Source organism: Nelusetta ayraudi, unplaced genomic scaffold (genome assembly GCF_046127955.1).
Source record: "Nelusetta ayraudi isolate G7.1 ecotype Tasmania unplaced genomic scaffold, CSIRO-AGI_Nayr_v1 ptg000011l, whole genome shotgun sequence".
Lineage (NCBI taxonomy): Eukaryota > Metazoa > Chordata > Actinopteri > Tetraodontiformes > Monacanthidae > Nelusetta > Nelusetta ayraudi.
The window spans coordinates 7,702,626-7,723,913 of record NW_027466061.1 but is presented as its reverse complement, the minus strand read 5'-3'; the positions used below and the strand labels follow the sequence as shown (position 1 = coordinate 7,723,913).

The window sequence follows — 21,288 nt, the reverse complement described above, 5'->3', positions numbered from 1 at the left end:
CGGAATACTTATAGGGAAGTCCGTCGGGAGACGTCGGCTCTCGTGTGTGTGAACCGGTGTACAGCCGTCACCACTGTTTAATTTAAAAAAGAGGAAGAAAATATGTTTTTTTTCCTCTCCCCGACGATGCACATTTGTTAGTGATGCAGGTCAGGTCTGCCTGCAAGTGGCATGTTTATTCATGGTTATTCCTGCGTGGATGCCGCTGGAAAGAGAAGGTGGCTAAGAGCGCTGCAAGTGGGGCCACACAGACAGAGTGTGATCGCCACACGCTTTAATTGGTTTCATTTGAAAATGTGCAAAGCTGGGAAATTTTCTGTTGTTGCAGTTAAATGGACCATACTTGTAACCAGCTTCTTCTTGTTGTTATAACACCGTGCTTATTGGACACGTGAGCAGCCGCTGCCTGCGTGCTAAGTGGCTAAATGAGGGCGATGACAGCTACAGCGGTTGTGTAGGAGTCGGTAAACGTTGCCATTGTCGTCTCCTGTTAGATGTCAGGACCAGACGGATAACAACAGTGAGCAAAGCAGGATGTGCCTGATGTGGGGAAAAAAGGGAAATGGATGGTGAAGGACTCTTCAGCTGCAGCTTTGATGGTGATTTCAATAATAACTGCGTCACAAACCTTGAAACGCTGATGACCGACGCTCGTTTCACTGCGTTGCTGCTGCTTTTAAACATGTTGCAGTAAAGCAAGCAGCATTAAGATTTAGGAAGGCTGCGCTGGATCAAGGCTGTGCGGCTCTGTGGTGTTTGCCACGCAGGAGGAACCTTCGTGGCAAACCTTGCATAAAATATTTAATGGCTGCGTTAGACTGAGGGTGATGTAGGTTGAGGCGCTCTGACAAGGAGGAAGAGAGAAGTGGAGCAATAATTTACCACAGCAACCGCAGCAGCTTGGTGGACTGGACTGCTGATTTGCTGTTCGGATCAAAGGGGAAATCTCAAAGCCAGACAACAGAATGTTGCCACGAGCATCTTTCATTTTAAATTCAAATTAATTTACAATGTCTGACTGAATCATCCAAAAAAGTACTCATTTGGCAACATCATTAGTGGAGGTTTTTTTAAAAAAATATATATATTCTAGGTAGAGCAGCGTTAATTTATGAGCGCGTAAGAGGTCCAAAAGTATGTCATCTAGTGGAATCTTAGCCATTATTCTAAAAGTCGACCCTTTTAAAACGATGAAACAGGTTTCTCTCTTATTAATTAACAGATGAAGTGAATTTCATTTTTCAGGTTGAGCCTCATCATGTATATGTATATATACACATATATATGTATATATGTGTATATATACATATATATGTGTATATATATATATATATATGTGTGTGTATATATATATACACATATATATGTATATATATACATATATACATATATATGTGTATATATATATATACACATATATATGTATATATGTATATATATACACATATATATGTATATATATATATATGTGTGTGTGTTCGTATATATACATATATATATATATATATATATATATATATATATATATATATATATATATACATATGTGTGTGTGTGTTTGGGTGTGAGTGGATATTTTTGAATTTTTGTTTTTTTACTGTTACACCAGAGAAGAATAAAATTTGAAGACCAGTCAAGACTAGAAAACCTGCGTCCATGTTTGTCCTATGTGTCCTATGGATAACTGATCTCAAGTCCAGAACTCTCCTTTCTCTCTCTTTCTCCAGGAAGAGTTTTCCTGTTTTACACCTTTAGCTTCAAATTCCAGCTCCAGCAGGTGAACTTGAGAACAGACACACACGTTGTTCCGCACAATAAAATAAATAAATAGATAAATAAATAAATAAAAAATTCAAACATTGGTGCAGACATATTTTTTAGGGTGAGGAGGACTTTGAAATTCAGGTCTGACACTGATAAAAAATTTAATAGACCACCAAAAAAAAGAGAGAGAGAGGAGAAGTTGAACTTCAAAGAGCCGTGTTGAACAGCCAGGAAGAGGATTGATGAGGCTTCACGATGCCTGAACCATCACAAATAATGCATGTAACCTGCCGAATCTGGTCCTGTAGTATTAATGAGCGCTCTGTCAAACTGAGTGGAACCTGGATTTGGGGCGTGATGTAACAGTGTCAGTGGCCGTGAATTGAAAGTAAAGTCTGTTCTTGGCTGCAGGGGTGCAGCGTCACTCGAGCGTGATGCAGAGTGAGATCCACTCTGACTTTGGTGTGTGAGGCTCTTTTTTTTCTTTTTTTTGTTGCCCTGGCACCATTTGCATTCACTTTTCATAGCAACACATATTTTTCATGGTCTCACCACTTTTTAAAATGTATCCCCCCCCCCAAATTCCCCAAAGCTCGCCTTTTGTTTATTAGTTACGACCCGGAACGCCTCCTTCTGCTGCGTGTTCTCACTGCCTCACTGCCTTTTCACTGCCATGTCCTCCTAATAAGGAAAACGTTGCATTTTTTTTTAAGCAGCCTGTTATTATCTGTCTGGGTCACGGCTGTTTATTTGACACATTCAGCATTAGCAATTTGTTTTCCACTTCATGTAACCACCTTTGACGGCACTGTTTGTTTACAGCTGCTCATCTCTGTTTGTTAGTGAACCATAAGTGAGTCAGTCAGTAAGTAGAAACTCAGTTCTTCCATATATACATTGTCAAAGATTGGAATCACAACATCGACTGCAGAATTATTTCTGTGCTGAAAGGTCAGCTCAAATCATTCATGTATCCGGTGTAACTGCTCCAGCGTGGAGACAGATTGATGCTGGAGGAGAGATTGATCACTTTTTAAAAGCCAATGCCACTGCGCCGCCTCTCTGCAGTGGGTCAGCGCCAGCGGCCCCATGCCAGTGGCGCTGACCCATTTACTTTCACTTACAGCGAACTTATCGGCCGACCACTCTTGTTTCCTAATATTACTCCAAATGCCCCCTTAATAATAAACACGCGCCAGTATAATAATAATAAACAGAAGAAACACAGTCCGTGCAGTTAAACTGCCCCTAATTTGAAAAACGACCCGCTGTTGATTCGCCGCAGTGCTGCCTATTTGCCGGACTCGGATGAACACAAGTTGCCGCAGTAGTAGTGTGAGTGTGAATGGCTGTTTGTCTTTGTCTCCATGTGGCCCTGCGATGAACTGGTGACTTGTCTAGGGGGTCAGCCTGCCTTCACCCTATGACAGCTGGGATAGGCTGCAGCAGACCCCCGCAACCCTGAGAGCAGGAGGAAGCGGATATTGAAAATGGATGGATGGACACAATTTGTTCAAAATTACTATGACTTTATCAACATGCAGCCATTGCAATCACAAAAAGTTCTGCTGTCGTGGTCCCTGTATTTGTGTGTGTGTGTGTGTGTGTGTGTGTGTGTGTGTATGTACGGTGTGCGTGTGTGTGTGTGTGTGTGTGTGTGTGTATGTACGGTGTGCGTGTGTGTGTGTGTGTGTATGTACGGTGTGTGTGTGTGTGTGTGTGTGTGTGTGTGTGTGCGTGTGTGTGTGTGTTCTCAAGGAAAATATGTTTTGTTCATTCTACCCCACGTAACTTTCAAACAGTTCGGCAGGTGGCGACCTGGAAGCATCCCCAGCACTCAGACAGTCCACCTTCGCTCTTATAACCGACTCCGGGTCTCAATTGGCCGAGGCCACCCAGCAGCCGATCATATCGCCCCTAATCTCAGCTCTGAAATCAGATTAATGGATTCCTTGAAACAATTTAGCGCAGCGGAGGCAAAACTCTCTGAACAAGCGGCGCATGACATCGTTTCCAAGCAGAAAATTGTCTCTCTGTTTACTTTCTAGCCAGACCTCTTGTTTGTTTTCCCAAAGGGGAAGGTTAAAAAAAAAAAAAAACAGGACGAAAACAACTTCTCTCACCTCAAACGAACGTAACAAAAAGCCTTCTGGTTTCTTTGGCTTTTAACCAGAGGCCTTGTGTTTCTTTCGGACTGATTCAGACACTGCTTTCGTGGCTGCTGACTGCGTGTCCTTATGTGCTTCACTCCACTGTGAATGGAAATATCCAGATTTCTGCAGGTTTAAGCCATCTTCTGGGTGTTATGACTCAGTCTTTTTCACCTAAAGCACAGCTTCTTTTTTTTTTTAACTGTAGCGGGACTAATTAATGATCATGTGGCACACCGAGCTCTGCGAAGAAAAAATGCTCCACTGCGTTGCTTCACTCGTGCACGCTCAACTGATTATTCACGAGTAGCTGCTGCGGGCCACGTTTTGCCGTATACATTTTCCAGTTGCTGGTGAAGCAGGAGCTGGAACTCTGGGGTGGGATTGCTGATGCTGCCAGAGACTATCAGTTTATTTCCATCCTGTTGAGGTGAGAATCTGGTTTATAATCGTCCTATATTCCCATACTCGCTGTGATTAGGCTTTGTTAATAGTAACAATGAATACGCATAGGTCTGCCTGCTGCAACTGCACCCTCTACAAGACATTGGGTTTTTCTCATGCTTGAAAATCAGGTTAGCATTCATCATAAAGAAGCAGGTGTGGTTCTCCAAGGTTGTTTTTTGTGGATCTCTTAAATCAGATTAAATGGTTCCAATTTTGTTGTATTGTCAGATCTCAGGCAGAAGGTTTTTTGCCTTTGTGTTTTGAGTGCACAGGAGTGTGTTCACTCTAATGTTATGTGCGCTTGTGTACCATTTGCAAGATAGTCCAAAGATTGAATGTGGAAGGATGATTACTCAGTAGGTCTTTCAGTTAGTGACACAGCGGTAGTTGTATCACAAACTTCAACATTTGGAAATGATGGCAGGAGATGTTGGATTTTTTTTGTTTTTTGCTGTAGTCGAGATAGCCGCATCAGTAATGATTTAGACACGTTAGCCTGCTGGCTAACTTTAGCATGTGAGACCAGCAAATGTGCATCCTGGCAGCACATTTAGTTTTGGTATTGATGTTGTCCTGTGCGCTTGATTTAAGTGTACTGTGAGGTTTTAGACGTGAGGTCGGATTCAGGAAAATATCTGTATGAAATGCAGCCGCTGGTGTTCCTCCCAAAGTTAAAAAAATGCGTTATGTGAATTTGGAGAACATGTGCATGTGCTTGCATGCCTTTTGGAACACACCATTTTATTTCTTTGCGGTTCTCTCTTTCACAGCTATATACACGTAATTTACCCTCTGCTGTGCTCTGAAAACACATCCAAAAAAAAAAGACAAAAAAAAATTTAAAAAACCATTGCGTGTCTGATGGAGCTCTTTCCCCTTCTGCTCCTCGCAGGCTTCACCATCCTGCAGGCCATCATGGAGTCGGCTGTTGCCAATAACTGGCAGGTGACGGCCCGCTCAGTGGGGAGCATCGTGGACCCCGTGGAGTACCGGCGCATCATCGAGGAGATGGACCGCCGGCAGGAGAAGCGCTTCCTCATCGACTGCGAGGTGGACAGGATCAACTCCATACTGGAGCAGGTAACTGTGCACACGCACACACGCACGCACACACACAGGCACTAGGGCATACTGGGAACACCTCCTGCCGCGACTCTGTATTTGTCTCCAAGAGGCTGAACACACGACCTCGGTTCTCGGCGCCGAGCCATTCAGGCCCCCTACTGGTCTCCACCGATCCTCACTTTTCATTTCTTTTTTTCCACCGTCACCGCAAACATCTGGAGCGATTACCTCGGATCTCAGCCCCCTCGTTTGGTGATGACAGTGATGCAATTCAAGCTCGTTCTCCCTTGTTTTTCTACACGGTTGGGCGCAGTGTCTGAGGTCACCTGGGCCCAATTCCCACGCCGCTATTAAACAGCCTCCACGTCCCTGTTTCCTAGGTGATCTTCATCCACAGTTTTCCCACATGAATCTTGATTCGGGCACAGTGTTTGCTAATGCGCACCGCGTGCTGAGTGCACAGCGGAGAATATGTCTAATGGTGAACCAAAAAAAGGCTATTAGTTGAGGGTTAACAGAGAATTTGTTGTTTACTCAGAAGATCATTAGTGTGTTTTTGCTTTTTTGGAGGGTTTAAAATTCTCTGTAATTGTTCTGCTGTGAAACAGCAGCGCAACATAATCATTATGGCCACGGATGTCAAAGGGGGGCCATTAAAAATGTAAATATTTAAATTATCAGCTTAAAAAAGGCATTTGACACTATTTAGGATTGTAAAAATGTGCTTTTCTGTCTTATTTTCACCACATTATCTCCTGAGCTCATGTAGACATAAATTGGCACTCGTTAAGAGCTACACCAATCAACATTTAATAGATAACAGTGATTATAGTCCAAGTCGGCCAGTGGTTTTAATTTCTTATTTCAATGGTAAAGATGTTGCAGATTAAAAAAAAGAGCATTTTCATTTTGCTACTCGGGTGAATTACAGTCCCACGATAAGATGGAATATAAATCAAGGTTTGCTCTCGGGCACCAGCCTGTGTGATTTGTCAGCAGTGTGTCCCCTGGTTCTCAGTCAGCTCCAATCAGCGTCTCCATCAGCTCCAACATCCCATCAGCAGATGGTTATTAGATGGCTCCGGTGTTGGTTCACACCGGAGGAATAAAAAAACACACCAAAGAACCTGTTAGATTCTTGTTGACTCTGCTAATTTTACTCGTCGGGGTCCGTGGTGCTGGACCGACATATCTTTGTATCTTTACTTTGCTCTCACAGTTTGTCTCATGTCCTCTGAAGCTGGCAAATATTTCAGTGACTGTAAAGACTGATTGTTAATATTATTATCTTATTATTTTAGTATTCTTATTATTATCATTTAGTTAATTTCATTAAAACGTGTCTTTCTCCGGCCTTAACATTGACTCAAGTATTCTTCAAGCGCATCTGAAAAACTTGCCTGCTTATTAGATTCAGGGCATCCAATCAGTTTAATGGCGGTCAGCCAGCGTCTGGCGTGGCGGCGGCCCGAATCTGATCTCTTTACTGGCGGCAGGTAGCGTCTGCCGCCAGTGAAGAGATGCAGCCGAGTGGCAAGACGCCGCTGTGACTCCTGCGACGGCAGCGGCATGCGAGCTGTGACATCAACACTTCCTTTAATGTAATATCAGCTTCCAGTGTAAGTAGGACACACTGTCCCATAACAGCAACAACAATGAGCCTACTATAAATAGCCTACCCTCCTAGCCTGAGGGAACGTCTCTCACAAAGGCAGGAGTGAGCAAACACGCCGGCGATCACTTATTTATTTGGTGTGCAGCGTTTAAGGGTCGGACCTCATAACCACCTCAGTCATCTCACTGATGGTCCCGCACATTTAAGCCCATTGTGCTCCCCCACCACGGCCTAAATCAATTTAATCGGAGGCATCCATCGTTCACTTTGCGTTAATTATTCTCCTCGTGACGGTCGTTTGTCTTGTAGCAGGGCCTTTTATTTATTTGTTGACGAGTGCAACGGCCTGTTTGTTTGCTTGCTGCCTCCGCTGGCTCTCTTCCCGTCTTTTAAAAGCATTGCCCCCCCACTGGCTCCCCGCTTCCCTCCAGCCAAGTTCAGCCAGAGCGATAAACATCTTAAGGGCTCTTCATCAATAATAAAAGCACAGTGGATTTATAATCGCCGCCAGAGGAGCAGTCACCTCCGGCCTCCTGGACGGAGCGGGAGGAGACAGACGGAGGATTGGAACGACAGAGAGCTTGTGGGAATCGAGCCGTGCAGTCGAGTCTCCCCGTCTACCGTCTCTGCAGGGAAATAGGAGAAGCGGCGAACACCCGGAGGTGCACTGGAATCCCGCTTCATAAAGGAAGGAAAGTAAAAGCCGTGCTGGGATGAAATTACATCTGTGCAGGCGTGATCTGATACTGTGTGTGTGTGTGTGTGAGTGTGTGTGTGTGTGTGTGTGAACTGCTGCCTGTGAGTAAGTGAACTGTAAGTTCAGTGCTTCTATGCTTCTGCGTATAGTGCAGATTCGAACTAAAGGGAGTGGTTGGACGGGTGCGTTGCTTTTGGATCAACATAAAAAGAAAATGTCCAAGGCTCATTGTTCTACAAGTATTCAAAAGCCCATAAATAATAGTTTTTATTTCAGAAGGCTGAAGTCTGTTGCTGAGCAGTCAGTCATCAGAGGCACAGGGATTAAAAAAGTGGGTGTGCAGTTAGTGCCCTCTAACGAGGCAAATTCAGAATAAACAGTAAAATTACAGCTGGTTACATAAAACAGCCAAAAAAAATAAATGCCAAATGCCTTAGAACAGGTGCCACAATCTTCCTCCACTACAGTTAAGGAACATCATGAGTGGCGTAACACAAGGTAATGGAGGAATCAAAGCAAATACAACATCTGACCTGACGAAGGACTTGAGATGTAGTAACAGCTGCTTCTCTGTCACGGAGGACAAGATGAACTGGCACAAACACTGCTAGATCCACTGTAGTGGGGAACAGGTGGAAACAATCAGGGCGGGGATTTACAATCAGGCAGGTGGGAAACATGCAAGGGGGAAGAACAAGTGATCTGACTCGAGAGGAGAGTTACATTTCAAAATAAAACAGGAAATGATGCAAGTGGCGTAGCTTTCAACATACAACATACCATAACATGACATTGGATGCGACTGGTTTATAAGGAGTTGAGCTGTGGAGTGCACCAGAAACATAATGTAGTAATTATAAATATAAAGGATTGTTTTATTTTGAAATCCCCAAGTGAATCTAGCGGAGGTCTGGACTCGGCTCTCTACCATGTTTTCAGGCTAAATTTCCATAAATGTCAGCAACTCATTACATCCACAGGAGGCGCTGTGCAAGCTTTATATCATGCTTTATTTTGCCAGGTTGTTACATGCAGGGGAGGGCCTGAATGGAACCTAAAGAGAAATACAAAACAGTACGCACAAAGCTTAAAAACAAATAAATAAATAAAGGCCAGCAAAAGGAGCAGCAACAACAACAACAAGGCTAGCAACTGCCAGTGCAAACACCTCTGTTTTCCTTTGTCTTTACTGTGGTTGTAAAGAAGAAGACATCGCTAGACACAAATGACGAGCATCGAGTGTGAACGAGGTGCAGTGTGTCTTTGTAGTGCGGACTTCTAACGGGACCCGAGAGGAGTCGGACTTAAAAGCAGCCCAGAATGAAAAACATCAAACAAACAAACGCTTGCAGAAGAGCTGGCTGACGAACAGCGGCAGCAAAAAAGGATGGTGAAGGCATTGGAACTCCGCACGCAGGTTTTTTGTTGTTGTTGGTTAAAATTGGCATCAGTAAGAGGGCTGTGTAAAGCCCGGCGTGGACAAGATGAGAGGCAGGGAGTACGACTGGCAGAAAAAAATTCTGGTGTTTGTAGTGGGAAAAAATAAATAATTTTTGAGCCAAATGATGGCTAATTTGAATTTAAATCTCTATATGCAGGAAATCATGCTGTGTTTTCTGGCCATCTGCATCATTAGCTGCTCAGTGAGCACACTGGGAATGACAAAAGGCCATCATAATTTTTTTTTGCTCGCTTCACTTTTTAGTGAGTTTATCCCCAAGCAGTAAATTCAGTAAACGGGCCTGTGATGTCACCAAGGGTCCTCTTACAGGGCTCTTCCACGTTATTGCCAACACATTCAAACAGCCGTTGGGTCTAAAACACCTTGATTTGGTTCTATACCTTCCAAACATGTCCAACAAAACTTTCGGACCCAAACACAGGGCTAAGGCTGTTGCCAGCTTCACCAGGTGGGGTGAGACCGCTCCCCTGGAGCCCAAGATGATAAATAAAGATTTAGATATGCTGATGATATGGAACGTTCAACCATTTCAGTTACAGGGGCAGAGAGATGGAGCTCTTTGTAAGTTCAGTGCAGAGGCAAAGAGACAAACTCATTTTTCTTATCTACAAGCTCTTCCCATTCATTGATTTCTCCGCAGTGACGAGTTGTTTCATGTCTCTACCGCACTTGGTCAGTGAAGTCCTCGACTGCACTTTGCCTCAGTTTGTTTTGTTTTTTCTCTTTGAGTTTTTTATTTATTTATTTTTTTTTACCACCCGAGAAGCCCCCCAATAATTAGTGGCCTGGTGCAAAGGGACAGTAATGAAGCAGAGACGCCCGTTCCAGTTCTGAGCGAGGCAGATGACAAATGGCTGCAACAAAGAGGAGCCTCCATCAGCGGGAAGAGAATCAAATCCTCTTGAAGGCACTTGGGCAGCCATCCAGCGCTGCACAGGACCGCCGCTCCAGTCTGCTTAATTAGAGTGGATTCCCGCTGGAGCGTTTGGGCTGATCGTCTTCTGCAGCCCAGGCAGCCCCGCCCCGCGCTGCAAAGCATAGACATGCTCCGAGGCGGGAGGGACGGGCCTGGAAGGTGGACAGCTGAAGTGAAATCGAGAGTGGGGAGCGCTGCTCCCGTTCTCGCTTCCTCTGACCTTTTTCTTGTGTTCCGAAGCCGCAGCGTGAGGAGATGACCCCATTATTATTTTTTTTTTCAGAAGAAGAAGAAGAAATACTCAACAAAGAGGCTGCAACCGGTGTTTTTAGATAAGCCGTGAGCCGAGTCCCTCAGCTGGGCGCCATCCTTTTGGAGCTCTGCCTCCCAAGAATTTGGCAACAATGAGATCTAAATATAGAGATTTTTTTTTTTTTTCAAAAAGATTATATGGAAACTTAAGCTTGCATGTAGTGGGTTTTTTTTTTGGCCTATAGCAATACTAGTCTTGGAGGTGGAACCATGCATGTAAAAGGCAATAATAGTAACATGGACACAATTAGAATCTTTGGGACCTTGGTTTTTATCGTTGACTTTGTGTCTCTGTTGGACGGGATCAGATTATAACTCTGGCATCACTCATTGATCTTGCCACCGGCCAATATAACTCCGCCCTCAATCAGTCAGCTTCCTCTTACTTGCGACAAAACCAGCAAGCCAGTGCTGCAAGCCACCCTTAGCAGCCTTATAGCGGAAGGTGAAGAGCAAAATAAGGGAAGTGATTGCAAAAGCCAGCCTTCATTAGTAGCAGCGGTTTGAACAGATCTTTTTATTTTAATGCTCAACATGGCCACAGCTTTGAGGAGGTTACATTGTAAAGTTGACAGGGCAGCCGGGACCTTCCTCGCCTTCCAGTGAGCTTCACAATACAGCATCCGACTGCTGCGGGCGGTGCTGCAGCTTTAGTGTCGCTGCAGCCCACAGGTCCCATTTGTCCCACAGCTGTTAGAAGAAGCTGCTTGGTGTCGGCGAGTCCCGTGACGACAACAGCGCCTCAGTGACAGCGCCGCCTGACCTTGTCCAGGTTCCTGGTGGCTTCTCTCAAAATGCGATCATCCCAGGGGAGCATGAAACTGGAGCATCAGGATCCTAAAAATATTTGTTATGCCCAGCTGCCACGTTTCAGAGCAGCACTGCCAAAAGGGGGCTGGAACGGATGGCAGTAAACCAAAGTGAATTTGTCCTTTTCTAGAACGTGCCGTGCTGCTCATGCATCCGTTCCTCCTAAAGCGCCTCCTTTCACAATAGATAACTGAAGAAATGTCATTTTTTTGGGAGGGCCTTTAAACAAAACAGTTTGTCTGATTGTAAAATTTTTAATTTTACAATGATTTAAACTTAAATTGAATGATCACATGATCTAATATAATTACATGATGATTGGAAACTGCAAAGAGTTTATTGGCATTCATTCATTTGTCTTGCTCTCCGCCACGTTGATCCTTTGTTGGCGTGCAAACAGCATCGAACCCGAGTCGCCTCCCACCATCTCCCCTGCTGAATTTGCAGCCAGATTTTTCCCAATTTAGAATAGTTGTCAGTCTCCGAGCTCGCAGCCAACCCATGACTACCAATGCAGCTGCCAGGAGTTTTTCAATTCCTTTTCGGTTTTTTATTCATTATTATTCATGCACATCCAAATATTTTTCAGGTTGTCATCAAAACAAAGGCTTTGACACCCAGTGAATAAACCCTGGCACAGTAAATTCTTGCATTTTAGATGCTGCACAAAAGGATTTCCGATGTGTTTTCTGTAGAAAGAAACTGTTTGTTTTTGAAACTTTGGATGCAAAATTACTAGGTGCACCACAAAGCTTTCGATACATATGCAAATTAACAAAATCCGAACACTCTTAGCAGTGTTAGCAGGTATCAGTGTTTCCAACAGAAAACAAAATATGCCCATTTTATCCGTTCAAGTGTCTCAAAGCAGCAATTAGCAGTAGTCACTTTTTCTTCTATCAAGGAGGTATCAGTTAGAAACAGCAGTCGATGTGTCACTTCTCGATGTTTATATAGCAGTGTGAAGTCACGCGTTGTCGCAGTCACTGCAGGCACCGCCGTTTCATTAGGAGCCCGCTACGTTCTCCCACTCCTCTCCGCTCAGTTCGCTCGCTCTCACTGAAGAAGAAGCCAATGAAAGCTTTTTAAGACAATTTGGAGGGACAATAAGCTCACGTACAGCTTCCAGGAACGTCATGGGGCTTTTACAGTGGAATGAGGTGGAAAATGTCCCACTGTGTCAGCACAATGAAATCATTTTTGCGCCGAAATGATTTTTTTTTGAGGGGAGGTAATTAGGTGGATATTGTTGAATTTTCTTAGAGTGGAAGGGCCAACCTTGGAGAATCAAGGACGTTCTCTCTGGAGGCAATTAGCCCCGTGTTAGCCCAGGGTTTTTGAGCTACAAAGGTTTAAAAGTCCCATATTATGCAACATTTACAACATTTAATAGCCTGTCAGAAGTGAGAAAAACTTCTCTTGCTTAATCCACTTTCCAGAATGTGGGCTCTGAAATTCGCAGCTCTGAAAATGAGGCTTTTGTTACAAATGGCCTTCAATCTTCCACCAGGTTCATCACAACACCCCAGCCAGGTGTTGGCTCTGCACTCCGGGACTGCTTTGTGTAACAAACATATGGAAGGTCCAACAAAACATCGGTTTTAACAGAAGGAAATTAACAGAGGGCGAAGTGTACTCTTTCCTAGAGTGGGCACAGTACAGTTTATTATCATTTTGGCACATTTTTGAGCAATGCTTCAGGATGACAAATGAAACACCTTCAACGCAATCAGCACCTCCAAGCCCGAGGCCATGGTTCTCGACTGGAAAAAGGTGGTTTGTCCTCTCCGGGTCGGTGGGGAGATCCTGCCTCAGGTGGAGGAGTTCAAGTATCTCGGGGTCTTGTTCACGAGTGAGGGGAGGATGGAGCGTGTGATCGACAGGTGGATCGGTGCAGCGGCTGCAGTGATGCGGTCGCTGTACCGGTCCGTCGTGGTGAAGAAGGAGCTAAGCCGAAAGGCGAAGCTCTCGATTTACCGGTCAATATACCGGTCTACGTTCCCACCCTCACCTATGGTCACGAGCTTTGGGTAGTGACCGAAAGAACTAGATCGTGAATACAAGCGGCCAAAATGAATTTCCTCCACAGGGTGGCTGGGCGTACCCTGAGGGATAGGGTGAGAAGCTCGGCCACCCGGGAGGAGCTCGGAGTAGAGCCGCTGCTCCTCCGCATCGAGAGGGGCCAGCTGAGGTGGCTCGGGCATCTGTTCTGGATGCCTCCTGGACGCCTCCCTGGGCAGGTATTCCGGGCATGTCCCACCGGGAGGAGGCCTCGGGGAAGACCCAGGACACGCTGGAGGGACTATGTCTCCCAGCTGGCCTGGGAACGCCTTGGGGTCCCACCGGATGAGCTGGAGGAGGTGACTGGGGCCAGGGAGGTCTGGGCATCTCTGCTAAGGCTGCTGCCCCCGCGACCCGACTGCGAATAATGCGGCAGAAGAAGAAGAAGAAGAAGAAGAAGAAGAAGAAGAAGAAGAAGAAGAAGAAGAAGAAGAAGAAGAAGAAGAATGAAACAATTATAAAAATTCCATGTACTGTACACTTAAGTGAAACTTGGAGTTTCAGTCATTACCAAGGGGTTGCCAGATGCAAAAAAAGACAAAACTGACTTTGGGTGGTGGACGTCTCATCTTGTTCAGCCTCCTCAACATGAAATCAGCCTGGACGCTGAACATTCACACGATTCCGTAGCCCTGCATGTGTTGCACTTATCAAAAGCGTGTAGGAGAGCACAAAGTGAAAAGACAGGGTAAAAAAAATAAAAAATCACCCGCCCACACAGAGTCTTTTGAAGCCTCGTTCGTACTCTGCCAGGGAGAATCAGAACCGAGGTGGGGAGAAAGAGAGAGAGGAAAGAGAGAGAGAGAGAGAGGGAGAGGGAAGAGAGAGAGAGAGAGAGAGAGAGGCTGGGAGGGCAAGTTCAAGTTTTAAAGACTCGCGGATTGTAAAGACTCGCTGCTGTGTGTGGCAGACAGGTTGGCGCACAAGGTTTGGATTTAATTAAGTCTCGTGTGCGCCAGTGATGGGAGGAGCGGGAAGGGATGGAGGGGGAGGCTTGGGGAAGGAGGAGGAGAGAGGGAGGGGGGCAGAGAGAGGCTCAATGGAGCTTTGACCTTCTTTTACATGTTGAAGTTAATGGAAAGGAACAAGGGCTGTCATCAGAGTGTCTCTACATCCTCGGCACGCACGCGTGCACACACACACACACACACACACACAGTGTGCGCTCTTGCCCTCTCCAAAGTGACTCCCCGTTCTCCCCGGCAAACTCCTCTGCCGATGGAGAGCGAAGGTCCTCGCCGCCGCTGGGTCTCCAAATAAACGCTCTGAGCTCTGCACGATGTGACTCACTGTGCGTCTTCTCCCTCGTAGGTGGTGACCTCGGGAAAGAACAGCAGAGGATACCACTACATCCTGGCCAACCTGGTGAGAGCTGCTCAGCACAACTCAGTCAAAAAAACAAAAAAAAAACAAACAAGACACATCAACGATGTAATGAGGCGGCGACCGAACGGTTTGCCGTGATGAAACAGGGTGCAAAGGAGACGCAATGCTCTCCGCTTGTTTGTCCAACTGCAACTCAGTAACAACAGAGTGGCGTAATTATGCTGAAAGACGAAGCTAAGAACGGGGAGATGGAGCAGGTTTGGAGTCTTCTTCCGATCTCTCGCTATGTACTAATGACCAAAGACTCTTTGTGACCAGGGTTTCTCCAACATGAGCCTGGACAGGGTGTTTTCTGGAGGAGCCAACATCACAGGCTTCCAGATCATCAACCGGGAAAGCACCATCGTCCAGCAGTTCCTGCAGCGCTGGGAGCGGCTGGATGAAAGAGAATTTCCAGAAGCCAAAAACACACCGCTGAAGGTCAGCAAAGGCATCGTGGCTTCACGTTGCTGCACTTACATTTTAGTTAGCAATGTTTTTTATCACTTGGTCTGTTGTTAATCACATGCTTGTGTGCTGCAAGCCTAATATTTCAAATGCATAGTTTCTTCGGGTGTATTCTCACTGAGAAATACACCCAAAAAATTACAGTCCTAAAAGTTATTTTAACTGTGTGTTTGCAATACACTGTTTTAAAAATGTTTCAGAAAAAGTACAAAACAAGACTTCTTTAGTGTGGTGGCTGTGTGCAATTTGGAGCAAGATCAGAATTCACTAGCTTGGCCTCGATCAGAGGTAGCCTAGGCTAGGCTAGGCTAGGCTAGTTGACTGGCCGCGTGCCGTTGGCCGTCCCTGCTGCCTCACTTCTCGTGGCCTTCCTTCCAGTACACGTCAGCGCTGACCCACGACGCCATCCTCGTCATCGCAGAAGCTTTCCGGTACCTCCGGCGGCAGCGCGTGGACGTGTCTCGCAGGGGCAGCGCGGGAGACTGCTTGGCTAACCCGGCCGTGCCCTGGAGCCAGGGCATCGACATAGAGAGAGCGCTGAAAATGGTTGGTAGTACGGCTCTACTCCTTCCACTTCTGTCCACCCCATTCTTCACGTTGCACTTCAAAGAGTTGCCCTCATGGGATCACATGACAAATGTTACATTTTATTTGCTACTGTGAGGAAATTTCACCATCTACTATTTTTATTATATTGACGCTATTAATTATTTATAGGGTTGGTTCAGTCAGGATCACTTTGTTTTTTTGTTGTTGTTTTTTTGGCACAAGTTACATTTGGCTGCATTGTTCTGTTAAGGGACTCCCTGTTCTTCCACACGCTTGCATGGAAAGCCCGAGGCAGGAAGGGCAGCTTGCCGCCCTTCACGAGCCATCGTGAAAGGCATAAGGCAGGGAGGGCAGCTAGGGTTCGGTTTGGGGGCTCCCTCTCCCACACGTTTGCATGAGAGGCCTGGGCAGGAGGGGCAGCTTCCTGCCTTTCACGAGCCATCGTGAAAGGCGACACAGGGAGTCCAGCAGCAGCAACAACAAACCAACACTGCAGAACCTCAACAGCATAAGAATAACATGGTATAGGATAAATGTAGCATAATGGAGGAGCTGGGGAGGAGGTGGGTTGCGTGTTAGATGACAAAGGGAGCAGGGGAAGAGGCTGAGTTAGGGCGGCTTTTAAAAGGGCGCTCTGAAAGAAGCTGTCCAATGAGAAGCTGTGAGGGAGTCAGGTGGCCTTCAGCGGATTGGAGCAGCTGTCGCAGCGTGACCTAATTAGGGCTTGACGATGTGACCTGCCAGAACTAACGCTACGCTCGATTTTTGTTTTTTTTTCTTTCTATCAAGGATTCGGTCATGGTCTTGAAGAATATATACTGTATTGAAGAAAATATATTTTCTGTTTTTTTAAGAAATCTATGGCACCTTTATGTCATTGCCAGGACTCAGTTACTCTGATTAATATAAAAAACGTGGAACCTAAATACAAAACCCCTTTATTGCCTGATTTTGTCCTGCCCAGTTGAACAATTGTCACCATTCTGTCACCGTTGGCCGCAGGTCCAAGTACAAGGTATGACAGGAAACATCCAGTTCGACACGTTCGGCAGACGCTCCAATTACACAATAGACGTATACGAGATGAAGTCCGGAGGCCCCAGGAAGGTAAGTGACAGTGAAACCTCCTCATTTAATTGTACCAGTGATTTGGAGGACTGTTTGAAATAATGATAATCACATGATTGATAGTCTTGCATTGGAACCTTTGAAAATTAACGTCATTGTGTACTTTTGACTTTTTTACACGTGTGACCTTTTAAAGCTCAGTTCCATTTTCAGCCTTCACACTCTCGAGGAAATCCCTCCGAGACAGCGATTAAACTGTCACCGCAGTAAAAACCTCCGCCTATTAACGAAGCTGCTCTGACGCAGGTTGCGGCGCTTTAATTCTGGCAGTGGAACTCACTCGAGCCATCCAGGCACCGTATGCCAGATCGCAACACCCTCCTCCCCCATATATAAAACAAAATGTGCATAGAAAAGCATAAAGTAAAATGTCCTCACATTCACGTTCTTTATGCTACTACAGCATTACAGTATATTTTATTGCATAAAGCAAGTAATCAACGCACAGTTCTGTGCACTGTACTGCTGCGTGCACCCATTGGCCTCCGACCTCTGTCACACGAGCTTAGTTAAAAAAAACAACTAAAAAGACTGAATTGCACCGACCCTCTCCCAAAGTAACATAAAAAACAGACTTCACATCAGAGAATTTTTAAATGGGGACGGAGGAGGGGGCCTGATGTCCCCTTCCACCAGGGGGCACCCTACGCAACCGCATATATTGTGTTTGCCTGGAAAGACCCCTGCTCACACCTGCCAGATTCTGAGCAACCTGCATCGTAACCTGGGGTGAAAAATGATCCCCGCGCCCAGAGGAGACTTTTCAAAGTGATGGAATCAGTTGATGGAATTAGCAGGGAAGCTACATTGTGACCACAACATTTAAAACTTAGAGGCTGACTTGTTGCAGTTGTAATGCACACACACACACACACACACACACACACACACACACACACACACACACATGCACACACAGCACTACAGGTCGGGCAGATCTTTGGCCAGTCACTCTAATCCATACGAGCTGCAGTAGAACGAGTAACTTGATATAGTCTGCAAGCAGGAAGTTGATTCTTATTCATTTTCAGGTGAAACTAGCCGTAGTTTTGCGCTTTACTGCCCCTAGTGGTTAAAAATGCGATCACAAGTGGCACGCTCGAGACGCATGTTAATGCCATGTGCGAACAGATGCTTCAAGATGCATACTTGTGATACGATCCCCCAAAACAGTTCCAAGTGACCAAGTGCAAACAGGGTCTAACAAGGTCTCCCCTCACAAGTAAGTAGCCCCAAACTGCCCACACATTTCAGCTCACAAAGCGCCGCTGCCGCTTCCTCTCCGTCGATCTCCCAACTGGGCGTGTGAGCCAGTCCGAGTGAGGACGGTGCATCCGAGCCACAAAACGTGGCAGACAAGGACTCTGTCTTGGCAGAAAGCATGACAGTGAGGAAGAAACAGACATAATGCAGCCGCTGGAATCATCTCGGCCTCAGGTTCAGTAGACGCAGGCCATCCAGCGTTTCTTGTTGTTGTTGTTTTTTGCTTCACTATGTACCGTGCATGCTATCTTTCGTATTAATAGAAAATGAAGAAGTGATGCGGTTACGGTTTAGAGACTGTATTCATTTTCTCGGCCTTCGAGTGCACTATTGGTGCTGCTAAGGAGAATCTTATGTAAGAGAACATTTGCAGAGCTCGGAATAGCTTACGCCTACTCCGCTGAAGTGTAGCCCGGGTGAAGTGAGAAGCACCACTACAAGCTTTTAATAAAATCCTACAACATGGACAGAGAAACAGAGAGAGAGAAAGAGAGAGAGAGAGCGAGAGAGTGAGAGAGAGAGAGAGAGAGAGAGAGAGAAAAGATGCTGCAGATAGAGCCGACCAACTCACATGCACTTGGAGGCTCTGCTGTGGGAAACGCTGCCCCCGGCCTCGTGTGTTAACTCTCAACCCTTTGTGTCATCCGCAGATCGGCTACTGGAATGAGTTCGAAAAATTTGTATATATTATGGATCAGCAGGTCACCAACGAGTCCTCTTCTGTGGAAAACCGAACAATTGTGGTCACTACTATTATGGTACACACTCAAGCAGGTTTTAATTGTTTCACCTCAAGATTTCTGCCACTCAAGGTCAAGGTGTCCATTGTTGCAATCTGTCCTGGGAGGGTAGAATTATTTCATTTTGAGTTGCTTTCCATCCACTCACTACATGTTGAAACAGTCGACTACACAAAGAGTGTTTCAACTGTATCCGTGTGGGTGTCAAAGCATTTTGTTTTGTTACACTACGGTGGGCTGTTGTAGTAGTGACGTCACAATAACGGCTTTGGTAAAAAAAAAAAAAATTTAAAAAGAGAAAGAAAGAGATAACTACCATAGACACACCATTGTATTCACATTGAGTGCATATACGTAAGTAGAACGTAAGTTTCCCCCTCATCAAGTAAAGTGTCAGCGGCAAAGGAGGAGAGCAGAATGCAAGGCCGACATAAACGGTGGAAGCCTGCAAGCTTCCGCTGTTTATCTCTGTGCTAAAAAAAATGAAAGACAATATAGACCTCGGCGCCGGTCTGTCCCCGGAGCTCCAGGGCTTTAGACTAGTCAGGCTAGTTGTAGGGAGCGGAAACGCAGGTCAGCCATCATCAGCCACTTTTAAATGTACGATAAGGTGCTGCCTTATCTTACATTTAAAACCACGGCACTCTTCGTTCCTTCTGACTCTGCCCAACATGTGCCCATGCTGAGCAAATTCAGAATGGACGAGTCACACATTGCCATTTCAGTGTCAAGAAACACCCGACACCAACACCCTCATGGCCAGGTAGCGTGTGAGTGTGAGAGTGTGAGAGTGTTCAGGGCCAGGCAGGAAGAGGAGGAGGAGGAGGAGGAAGAAAGAGCAGGGCCATCGACATGCCTTTGGTTCGACTTCAGTCCAACTATTATTTGAGATGAGTCACGGCCATTGAAGTCATGTTGCTTTTCTTACATCTCATCACTTTTAACTATCATGTTTAATATTATTTGAAATGAAAGCTCATCCTGGTATTGCAGGGATGTCAGTCTTTCATTGTCTTTTTCTTTTCCTTTTGTGTAACCAACATTGTATGTGACTGCAGACTAGAGCAGAAGTTAAAGAAGGGCAAGCTGGGACCATAGAGGATACCGCCAGAGCGGCACATGAAAGTTTCCTCTGAAGACAAACTTCAATTCCAAGCGAAACGCCCTCTGAAAAACATGTTAATGCCTTATGAAATGTTAATAACTGCCATTTTGACGCCCGTAAGGTGGTGATAGTTCTTCTAAAGTGTTTTGTTGGCAAACATGTTTTATCTTTTAGAGGAGTTACGTTTACTGAAAGCCAAAGTGAAGAGATTCACTGTAGGCCCAGAAAAAAAAACCCAACCGACCAAACAAACAAGTCAACGAAAGGAGCGAGCAGGTTATTTTCTAGGCAGGATGGAAGGAAATGAGAAGGAAAACGCAACCCCATCTTAGCGCTTAATCACACGAAACCCTCCTCTGATTTTACTCTTGTCATTTGTCCCTTGGCGTCTTTTACCACTCTGCTGTCGCTGACGTTTACTTTATGAACTGGAAAAGTGCTCCATTCAGCTTTGTCCCCACCCCCCTCCCTGTGCCATGCAACTGCAGAGCCCCTGCAACCCCCACCCTCCGCCCCCAAGTCCCACTCTATGATATCGTGGTTGAGTTTAGCGCCAGGCTGCCCTCAAACGTCCTGCTTAGCTCCCGTTTCTTTAAACATTTGTGAGATGCTGAACCACCCGCCCATCCCCTCGCTGGCCCAGTGTGCTGTACTACTCCTGCAGTGGCCCGCTGTCTAAGTCTGCCCCCCCCCCCCTCAATGCCCTGCCCGCGTCTGTGATTGACGCCGCTTCAATCCTATCAGCCTTTTGCTCCGTCTTGTCTCCCCGTGTTTGCCCGCCGTCCGTTTGCCCCCCCGCATGCCTGCATGATGCCTTGTGTGACCCACGAGGTCTGACCACTGTGGATGTAATTTTTGTTTTTCTGCTGTGTCAAATGAACTCAAAACTCTGTCTAATTAACAGGAAGCTCCGTATGTGATGTACAAGAAAAACTATATGCAGTCGGAGGGGAATGACAGATATGAAGGCTACTGTGTCGATTTAGCTTCTGAAATTGCGAAACATGTGGGGATAAAATATAAGCTGTCGGTTGTTCCGGATGGGAAGTACGGCGCCCGAGATCCAGAGACCAAGACATGGAACGGGATGGTGGGTGAACTGGTGTATGGGGTAAGTGCTCATAACTGCTCATATGCATGTTGTCACTCATGTTTGAAAAAACACAGAAGCAGAGAGCAGGCAGTAATAATAATAATATTACTAATACTACTACTACTACTACTACTACTGCTACTACTACTACTACTACTACTACTGCTACTACTACTACTAATACTACTACTACTACTGCTACTACTACTACTACTACTACTACTACTACTACTAATAATAATAATAATAATAATAATAATAATAATAAAATAAATTAC

The 21,288-nt window shown here is 45.6% G+C and overlaps 1 protein-coding gene across 4 annotated transcripts in view; it reads left to right on the top strand.

Annotated features, from left to right (window-relative positions):
- Positions 1 to 21,288, top strand: part of LOC142884630 (glutamate receptor 3-like) — a 68,891-nt gene that overhangs the window by 26,916 nt on the left and 20,687 nt on the right. For all 4 annotated transcript variants that reach the window (XR_012926188.1, XM_076020407.1, XM_076020408.1 and 1 more), the window contains exons 4-10: positions 5,254 to 5,441; positions 14,611 to 14,664; positions 14,944 to 15,105; positions 15,511 to 15,678; positions 16,684 to 16,788; positions 18,723 to 18,830; positions 20,822 to 21,028. Coding sequence is in view for 3 of the 4 variants with exons in the window: in XM_076020407.1 (XP_075876522.1) it covers positions 5,254 to 5,441; positions 14,611 to 14,664; positions 14,944 to 15,105; positions 15,511 to 15,678; positions 16,684 to 16,788; positions 18,723 to 18,830; positions 20,822 to 21,028 (992 nt within the window). In the remaining variant the exon portion in view is untranslated. The remainder of the gene's footprint in view (positions 1 to 5,253; positions 5,442 to 14,610; positions 14,665 to 14,943; positions 15,106 to 15,510; positions 15,679 to 16,683; positions 16,789 to 18,722; positions 18,831 to 20,821; positions 21,029 to 21,288) is intronic.